The sequence below is a fragment of the Neolamprologus multifasciatus genome, chromosome 7, assembly GCF_963576455.1.
Source record: "Neolamprologus multifasciatus chromosome 7, fNeoMul1.2, whole genome shotgun sequence".
NCBI classification, from domain to species: domain Eukaryota; kingdom Metazoa; phylum Chordata; class Actinopteri; order Cichliformes; family Cichlidae; genus Neolamprologus; species Neolamprologus multifasciatus.
The window spans coordinates 64,885,850-64,895,926 of NC_140445.1; the positions used below are offsets into that span (position 1 = coordinate 64,885,850).

The 10,077-nt window shown below is 38.9% G+C and overlaps 1 protein-coding gene across 1 annotated transcript in view; it reads right to left on the reverse strand.

Annotated features, from left to right (window-relative positions):
• The window catches only part of LOC146515906 (putative polypeptide N-acetylgalactosaminyltransferase 8), a 9,242-nt gene extending 1,491 nt beyond the window's left edge, over positions 1–7,751 (reverse strand). Inside the window, exons 1-10 of the mRNA XM_085169005.1 lie at positions 7,303–7,751; positions 6,541–6,853; positions 6,258–6,424; positions 5,470–5,656; positions 3,908–4,105; positions 3,686–3,800; positions 3,380–3,565; positions 3,050–3,187; positions 2,827–2,919; positions 45–215 (exon numbers count right to left, since the gene is read on the reverse strand). Of these exons, the coding sequence (XP_085025131.1) occupies positions 3,446–3,565; positions 3,686–3,800; positions 3,908–4,105; positions 5,470–5,656; positions 6,258–6,424; positions 6,541–6,853; positions 7,303–7,480 (1,278 nt within the window). The 5' untranslated portion in view covers positions 7,481–7,751 and the 3' untranslated portion in view covers positions 45–215; positions 2,827–2,919; positions 3,050–3,187; positions 3,380–3,445. The remainder of the gene's footprint in view (positions 1–44; positions 216–2,826; positions 2,920–3,049; positions 3,188–3,379; positions 3,566–3,685; positions 3,801–3,907; positions 4,106–5,469; positions 5,657–6,257; positions 6,425–6,540; positions 6,854–7,302) is intronic.
• Between the last annotated feature and the right edge of the window lie 2,326 nt (positions 7,752–10,077).

The following is a 10,077-nucleotide window of genomic DNA, read 5'->3' on the forward strand; positions in this document are numbered from 1 at the left end:
ATGAGTTTTACAAACCTGACTTAAAAAACTTCATTATGTAGTACCTGAGTGAAGTCCCAGTATATCCCCATTCCTTTCTGCAAAGCCTCTTTACAGTTGTACAGGCCAGGCTCAGTTTCTTCTGTGCCTATGTCAGCTAAACATTTATTGTCACTGTACTTATGTGACTTGATGCCACCAATGTAGAGCTCACCCGTTCCACGATAATATGTGTACTTCAAAAAAAGATAAAAGAGACAAAGGTCAAAATGTGATTAAGATTTAAAACGTCAAACAAATGACACAGACAACAGTGTTTCAGACAACATGGGATGATCATAAGCATCTGTACCTTTGTTTGTAAACATACATAATAAATCACATGATCTCAATTTGACTCTGCTCCCATTGAGGGATATTTGCCTATTCATCTTTGGACTGCTTCCAGCAGGGCTGCAAACTTAAAGACCACTCTCTGGAAGTCCCATTCTGTTGTCTTGCATTTGTACCTTTGTGATGCTTTTGGATCTCCACCAGTGTGTAGAAAAACTGGCATTTCAACTTAAGCAACTTTGTGTTTGTGTGGACACAGAACACAATGGTCTTATTTTGAACATGTAAATATAACTACAATAAAAAAAAAAAAGCAAGAACTTTGTAAACAGACAAAAAACATGTTTATGCTCAAAAACGAGTTGTATACCCCCTTATTTCAAATTCCATAATTTGCGAATCAGCGTTCAGTTTCACATATTATACCACAACATTTCACTATATACACGTCTGATACAAACAACAATTTAAGCTCACAAACCAAAACAACAAACTGCATTTCAATTAGATTTTTAGGCTAAACACCATCAGAGTAGTGATGGTAAATTTGATTCTTTTTACTGAATCGCGTTTTAATGAGTCACTCACCAAAGTGAATCAGGTTTTTTGAGTCATTTGATTCAATGAGTCAGTTGACCAGAGAGTGCAAAAAATGTACATTTTCACTCAAACTTAATTTGTTTCTCTTTTCATGTAAATCCTACTGCTAAGATGAATGATTCTAAAAAAAACAAACAAAAACCCCCAACTATTTTATAGAGCAAAAAAGAGCAAAAACATTTCTAAAATTAAGCAATTTCCTATCAAAATTGCTTAATAAACATTTATTTTGTTTATTTTTATTTTATTAGTATTTTCCTTAAATGTGTTAAATATTTTCTCATCTAAATGTCCACTGAGCTGTGAGCCAGGGGGCGGTAATGCGCCTTAACATTGGTTGCAAACCAAGAAGAAGAAGCTGTGAGCCAGGAGGGAGGGGGTGAGCGAGTCCTGAGTGATTCGCTTACGATTCAGCACAGGAAGGGAGGGGGTGAGTAGCTCAAATGTGCTGTTAGCATGTTAGCAGAGCGATGCTACTGTGAACCGAGGAGCTACTGTGAACCGAGGAGCTATTGTCTTGATGTGAGCTTCTACTCAGGGTTTTTTCTTCCAGTTCAGAGCAGAATTTTTTGTGTTAAGATACTGGATGTTGTGTTTTTCTCCACGATTTTAATTGTAAGCTAGATACATTGCTGCTAACAGCAACAGGGATGAGTCAGTGAGTCAGTTGGGCTTGTGAATCATGATTCGTGAGTCAGTAAAGTGATTCTCGAGTATTGAACGATTCGTTCATGATTCGCGCATCACTACATCAGATTAACAACCCACTAAGTCTGAGCCTTGCCAAAATAATTTCTTTTATATTTGTTTTTTTTAATTTTTAAATTAAGTTGTGTTTGGACATTACTTTATATGAAGTTATATTTATGTGACAAATACCTTAAATCATTTAAGCTGGCCAGAGGGGCCGATGGTGCGATATGGCAGCCTCACTTCTGTCAGTCTGCCCCAGGGCAGCTGTGGCTACAACTGTAGCTGCCTCCACCAGTGTGTGAATGTGAGAGTGAATGAATAGTGGCATTGTAAGGCACTTTGGGTGCCTTGAAAAGCGCTATATAAATCCAATCCATTATTATTATCATTATTATAAGCTGAGACAGTTCAATCACTGAAAGGAACATTTCCTCTATTTATTCAATGTATTGTTTTTAGACAAACTCCTCTCAGGTCGTGGGTCATTTGGTCTTATTTGAGTGCTTTTGCTTTCACCATTCGTGCCTCTGACTCCATTCAATCCTTGAAAACGTACCTATTCAGCCTGGCTTTTCCAACTTGCTAATTCTCGCTGCTCATTAATTGCTGTATCACTACTCGTTTCTCTGGATAATCATGACCTCTCCCTACCTCTACTTACGAAAGCTTTTGTTTGTTTCTCTATTTTACCTTGTTTTAATGACTTACTGCTCAGTGTGATCATTTACTGTTATTCCTTACTGTGAAGCACTTTGGTGTACCTCCTGGTTTTAAACGTGCTATATAAATAAAATTGTATTATTTGGAACAAGTTCTGAATGTTGTGGGGCAAAGAAGTGTTTGCTGCTTTATACATTGTCCAACAAATCTTTAAATTTAATACAAATTGGATTTGGTGGTTCTCTTGAAGTGGTTTTATTTATGATCCTTATTGCTTTGTTTTGCAGAATGTATATTGGATATGTGTTTGTTTTACAGTTGTTTCCCCACACGTCCACAAAATATATCATGTAATATAATGAAGTATAACAGCATGATACAGAGATGTTTGGTTTACGAGAGCCTTAACTTTACAGAGAATTGCAAGAGACACAATTTTCATTAATGTACAACATGAAAAGCAATGATGTTTTTAATTAAATCCAAATCATGCAGTCACACTCAGTTGATTTCTTTGAATTAAATTACAAATTTACAAATACGCCATTTATAATCACTTACTTGAGGTTCAAAGTTGTGGCACATGTAGGCAATCGGTGTGTGACCTGATACTGGACCTTGGTCTAGGCACATGTCAGCATCAAGGTTCTTCATCTGTCATCAGGAGAACATTATACATATTATGAATGGATACAGACAAAACATGAGAAAACACTGATTCCCACACATCCTGCAGGACTCGACTGTAACAAACTTACTAAGCAACAGAGAAAAGTAAACTTACTCCTCCATATGCGACTAGATCGTCCCAGGGATCCAGCTTAGGATACACATTATCCAGGTACCATTTGAAAGGTTTACAGTTCAACCTTTCTCTGAGTTTCTTCCTCTCTGAAATGTCGCCTATGTCAATTCCATGATTCTGCAGGAACAAAGAAAAAGATGTGAATCAATTCATAGATTGTGACTGAGGAAGAATCTAAAGAAAGATTTTCCTTAAATGTCGATGCTGAAAACACAAAGAGCTCCCAAAGGCCTCATGATTCTGTGAACAGGAGAATGAAATATCCTTTAGAGAAAACATAATTTGCTGTTTGTGTCAATGCAAAAACACCTCAAATGGGATGTTCCAAGCCAGGTTAACGTTGTGCTTGTATTCATCCATCCAGATCTCTGCAACTCAGAGGGCATTTCTCCTCATGGCAGGACCCAGGTCAGCCATGTAGGGCTTGTGGGCCCTCTCGATGTGGGCGATCTTGGAACATGGAACAACTTCAACACTGCCTCCACATGTCCATACCTACATGAAAAAAAAGTGCACCTTAAAAAATACATATTTCATCACTCATGACTGTTCCACAACTATTCTTTAAAATCATTATTATGAAAGAGAATTTATAACTATGGGATGTTTACTCACACGAATTCCCAGCTCAACATTTTCTCCACCATACACTTTCATTCCTTCATCAAGGACTCCAATTTCCCCCAGAAACTTTCTATCAGCAACCAGGATCCCCATGACAGATGGACTCCTAAAGTCAAAGAGATCTCTATTTTAACTATTATATTGATGTTAGATCATAATGATAGAGTTAATAAGGCTGTTACATTGTTAAACATTGATTTCACTTGAACTTACTTGCCAGGCAGTGAACCGTCATTAAGTTTGTAATACTCGGGTGTAAAACTCTCGTACATGCACCACAGAGCCCAGTCGAAGGCGTGTGCACTGGGATGATATGTAGTAACCTTGAGATCATCAAAGCTGACTTTATCAAACACCGGGGAAACCACCACAGTTCGGTCAGCTTTAATCTGTGTCAGCAGAGGTTCAGCCCTGTATGAAGGAGGGGAAAAAATGATGGTTCAAAAAATGCTACATAATAAGTGGAAGTCACACCCTTAAAGGTTTCAGTGGAAGCACTGTTACGGCCCTAGCAGGGCCTCCTCCTGAAGGCGCCTGTGTGGGAGTGTCCTTCAATCGCTTCTGCCTGAGGTGCCACCTTTCCCTTTTCCACAGCTGACTTTCGGAGGGAAGAGGGAAGAGCCCAGCGTCGAATCCTCATCCGACAAGCGGGCGTGGGAAATGTGGCGTACGGAAGACCGCTTTGCCGATCGGGGGCCCAAGTCCTTCTGATCGAGGCCCCATCCCACGGACGGTGTGAGGCCGGTGGCGGCCCCTGTCGCGCCGGGGTTCGGTCTTCTCGGAGTCGGGTTGTTTGGGAATGCAGCCCAAAGTGGGTGGTAAACTCCATCTAAGGCTAAATACCGGCACGAGACCGATAGACGACAAGTACCGAAAGGGAAAGGTGGCACCTCAGGCAGAAGCGATTGAAGGACACTCCCACACAGGCACCTTCAGGAGGAGGCCCTGCTAGGGCTGTAACAGCACACACCCAGCTGTCGCATTTAATGTTCACTTCACTTGATCTCTTTTATTTTTCAAAAGATACACCCAGCTGTTCCACTTTTAACTGACGCACAGGGTTGGGATACTATGACAGTTTGTTCTTTTAAAAATAATTCTTTAACAAAAGATTGTCTAAGGAGCATCTGCGTCATCACCACCAGCACCATAACAAGTTAATTACTGTCTTATTAATTAACTTGTGTTATTATCTAGTAAATCTGCTCAATGGTATAGTGCTCAGTGGGACTGTGTGTAAAGTTTGTGTGTTTAAGAAGGTAAACATGTTAATCTCAGTAAGTTTATTCTGAAACTATGACACCAGCCAGCTATCCCATGTGGAAAAGATATATATAAATCTTATAAAGTTTGTATCTGTCTTGTGTGAAACTTGAATGAAAAGCATACAAGAGTGAAAACAGATATAAGATCCCTTGAAAAATTATATAAATGAAACTTGTATGTTTTACAAGCATGTACTTACTAAAACAATATATGAAAGTGGCCACTTTTATTAGTAAATCATATGAGCCTTATTCACTATATGAAGTAGGCCAAATCTGATGCAAGTCTTTTATACGTTTTTTTCTATTTCTTGTCCGAATGGGATGGCCTCAAGTCAGTGGTGGAAGTTTGTGATTGGTAAAGATATTTATGTCATAAATATCATATATAAATGTGTTCTATACTGCAATGTTGTAATATAATTAAAGAAACTATTAGAAATGTCCTAATAACAGAAAATAAAACACCTAAACAAATGAATGAAAGCATGAACTTTGCCATGTTCCTACCACATCTCATGGACTTCAATGTGAGCGTCCAGGATGGCCACCACGTCAGCAGTAGCAGCCCTCCACCCGGATACTCTGGCATGAGCGAGACCTCTCTGCTCACTGTGCCTCACTCTCACAATATGGAGATTAGGGTTCTCCTGCTCAAGCGACTTCAGATACATGTCAAGGTCACCCTTCAGATTGTCTGAATGGAAAAGAGAAAATTATTCTTTGTTTTTAGTTTGTTTTTAGTTTGTTTTTTGTTTTGCTTTTCCCTGAATTTTCGGCTGGGTCAGTCATACTATAGTCAGTGATTTCAATCTCTGCCCTGCAACAGACAGACGACATGTTCAGGGTGTAAACTGTCTTTAGCTGTATGAAAGTTGGGCGAGGCTTCGGAAGCTTCAACCAAGCATGAAAACGGGTTTGACTACAAACATGCATAATAATAGTGCTTTTCAAGGCACCCAAAGCGCTTGCATGACATGTTTGTAGTCAAACCAGTGCACTTCTCTGCAGGAGAAGTGTATTTGTGTATCTGTTTTAAATGTTAACTGATCCGAGTGATCAACTATAATGTAATTTAGAGTTTTTGTAATTAGCTTGTGAATGATTACAAGTGTTTTGTACATCTAACAAATAATCTTTAGTTAGCTTCCAATGATTAATTTGAACTGGTAGACATATATAGGAAAGGAATGTGAGAGGCATGTACATAAGACAACAGGTACATTATCAGTATGCACTCATTGGCAGTAATTTGCATGGCCAATAATTAGAGTTGTTTTTTAAAATAACCAATTTACCATTAGAACTATTGTCATCCACCATTATTATCTCCTTCAGCAGGTTTTTAGGAGTGCGGTCGATGATGCTGCGCAGGGCTCTTTGGAGAACAGACAGGGCTTCATCCAGGTAGATGAGCACCACACTGAGACTTGGCAGGTCCTTGGGGTAACTCTTTTTCAAACATCTATTTATTAAAAAGATCAGAAATTTGAAATGAACTGGATAGAGTATTTTTTTTTCTTTGAATGTACAGGAGAGAGAATGAAAGATTAAAATCATGAAAAGTTGTAAAAGTTGTACCGAGGATCTCTGGTATCTGGAAGAGGTCGATCCAGAGGGAGGCGATCGCTCAGAAAAACATTGTACCCATACTTCTCATACAGGCTCTGAGCCTCTCTTTGGTCATCCTCAGAGAGATTTGCCCCCCACTCCTTGAACAAGACCGAGTTAGGGAACAGTTTTTCAGACTTTTTCATTTGGGGTTGGATATTTGGATCACCTTCCTTTTGCTTCTCTACTTGCTCCTCTGCTGATTTTCTGTGTTTGTCGCTGACTTCTTCTAACATCTTCTGCATGACATCCTGCTTTTGCTCAAAACGTCTGAGTGCATCGTCTTCAGTAGAAAACAACATCAGCAAAAACATGATCAAGGAAATGGAACAGTTAGTATTCCTACTAAACAAAACAAACACTGCACAAAATAATGTGAAAATTACAACATAAAACACATTTATAGTAAATGTACAAACACCTGTTATAATTTGACCTCATCTGTCGTTAATAACAAAAGTACAGTTAAAAGCCATTTATTTATTTATTTTAATAACTATACATACTCTTGTTCCATGACTGCCTTTTGTATTTTTTCTTTCTTTTTATTAATAAATATTCTAAAAACTTGTTGTCACATCTTCAGTACATGTGTAGCCAATACTCTTTACTGCCTCTCAACTTATTTTTAAGATTTCAACTCCTTTCACTACTGGATCTCTTTTTATTTGTGGTGCAAATAATCTAGGTACCATGAAATCATAATTAATATTAATATTTGACAGAACTCACTTAGATTGCTGATGCTTGCCTCCAGGTTGGATAAACTTTTGATCATACGTGGTGTGTCCAAATCTTTATGGGTATCCACACCAGGTTGGCATCTGTTCTTCAGAAACATGCCTAAAAACAAGAGGCCCACTATGGTCCCCAGTAAAAAGAATGGCCGCTTTGTCCACACTCCCCTCATAGTGAGAATACATAGAATGCCTAACAAGATAATAACACCTCAGAGAACACGTACAGCAAAGCTCAGCTACTGACCTGATGGGATCGACTAGCTTGTACCTACTTTGCATTGTATAAAACGGTTGGGTTAACTCTACATGCAGACTCTTTGGCATCCCTGCCCACCCAATCAAGACACAGGTAATCCTTGTATGCGCTGATGTCACAGCTCCTTTAATAAAACACCTGAAGTTCCATGTCACACCCTCATTTTTGACATACTGCTCAATGAGTAATAATAATAATAATAATAATAATAATGGATTGGATTTATATAGCGGCACCCAAAGCGCTTTACAATGCCACTGTTCATTCACTCTCACATTCACACACTGGTGGAGGCAGCTACAGGTGTAGCCACCGCTGCCCTGGGGCAGACTGACAGAGGCAAAGCTGCCATATTGCGCCATCAGCCCCTCTGGCTGATGGCGCAACTTTACCCTACCAGTAGGCGGTAAAGTTAATTGTGTTAATTGTGGCTGTTAATTGTTTGGGTAACATGCAACGTCTGTTGTCTCTGGCCCTACCAGATGGCTGGCCACACCTGAAGATCATGGCACGCACCTGCAGCTGATCAGCCTCGTCAGGGGAGCTATTTAAGACTGTATTGGTAATACCTATACTTGAAATACTGGAAACTCAAGTCCCTCAAACTTGTACCAGACAGAACAAATGTCTAATTAAAATACCCCCCCCCCCCCCCCCCCCCAAAAAAAAAAAAAAAAATAGTTCTATGAGCTGTGTTGGAACTGAAACCGAGTAAGAAACATTTTAAAAGTGCGATATTCAAGCATGATTTTACTATTATGTGTGTACTGGGACAGAATATGTGAAGATGTATTTGTGGAAAACAGATTTGTAAAAAAACAAACAAACAAAACAGATTTGCTGTACAGTGTGTGGCTGCATGAGGTATGCTGTTGTATTGAAAGGCAATGTAATTCATGCCACTACTAGTAAGGGCATAGGTAATCGGTGTCAAACTCTGGCCCGCGGGCCAAATTTGGCCCGCAAAGCCATACCAAATTACTATTAGAGCTGGCCTACTGGTATTATACAGCTAATATATATATTGTTTAGTATTAAGCTTTGCTTGTTCAGTTTTTCAGCAAAACGTGTTTGAGTCCATAAGAAAAGATTCATTCTTATATCTGGAGGAATAAATATATTTCAATAAATATTAACGTTAGCCCGCAACTTTGTTCCAGTTTTGAATTTTGGCCCACTGTGTATTTGAGTTTGACACCCCTGGCATAGGTAATTGGAAACATCCTGCTAGGATTTCAAATGCGTCACTTTGTTTCTAATTTTGAAAAAGTCTCAAAGTTTGCTGCTCTATTATGGACGAAAAATCTTTGGCACAAAATAATTAAATGTTTAGGATATTTCTTTAAAATAACAAATTTGACATTAATTCATTTTGTATAAACTATTTTCAATTTTTCACATTTCATTTTTAGATTTTTTTATGAGAACTCTGACATTGAAAATATTTTAGGGAAAATGAAATAATGTCCACAAAAGGGCATCCTGGTTTAATTTTTCCACTGCTCTATGAGCAGAGCTCAACCACACTTTCAAAGGGTTTGATTGTGTTTTGATTTTGCCATCTTTGACCTGTACATTCCTGTAATAGAAGTTTCTGGTTTATAATTTCCAGGTATCTCTTTGTCAAACAATTCAATTCAATTCAATTTTATTTATATAGCGCCAAATCACAACAAAAGTCGCCTCAAGGCGCTTCATAGATACAGAGAAAAACCCAACAATCATATGACCCCCTATGAGCAGCACTTTGGCGACAGTGGGAAGGAAAAACTCCCTTTTAACAGGAAGAAACCTCCAGCAGAACCAGGCTCAGGGAGGGGCGGGGCCATCTGCTGTGATTGGTTGGGGTGAGAGAAGGAAGACAGGATAAAGACATGCTGTGGAAGAGAGACAGAGGTTAATAACAGATATTAGGCATATCAAACACCGGGGAAACCACCACAGTTCGGTCAGCTTTAATCTGTGTCAGCAGAGGTTCAGCCCTGCATGAAGGAGGGGAAAAAAGATGGTTCAAAAAATGTTACATAATAAGTGGAAGTCACACCCTTAAAGACTTCAGCGAAAGCACACACCCAGCTGTCGCATTTAATGTTCACTTCACTTGATCTCTTTTATTTTTCAAAAGATACACCCAGCTGTTCCACTTTTAACTGACGCACAGGGTTGGGATACTATGACAGTTTGTTCTTTTAAAAATAATTCTTTAACAAAAGATTGTCTAAGGAGCATCTGCGTCATCACCACCAGCACCATAACAAGTTAATTACTGTCTTATTAATTAACTTGTGTTATTATCTAGTAAATCTGCTCAGTGGTTTGAAGACCACAGTGTAGTTGTACAGAGATCACTGCTCAGTGGGTTACTGGGAAGTTGCAACTGTGTGTAACGCTTGTGTGTGTTTAAGAAGGTCAACATGTTAATCTCAGCAAGTTTATTCTGAAACTGTGACACCAGCCAGCTACGGCCTCAAATCAGTGGAATAAACAAGTGAATGAAAGCATGAACTTTGC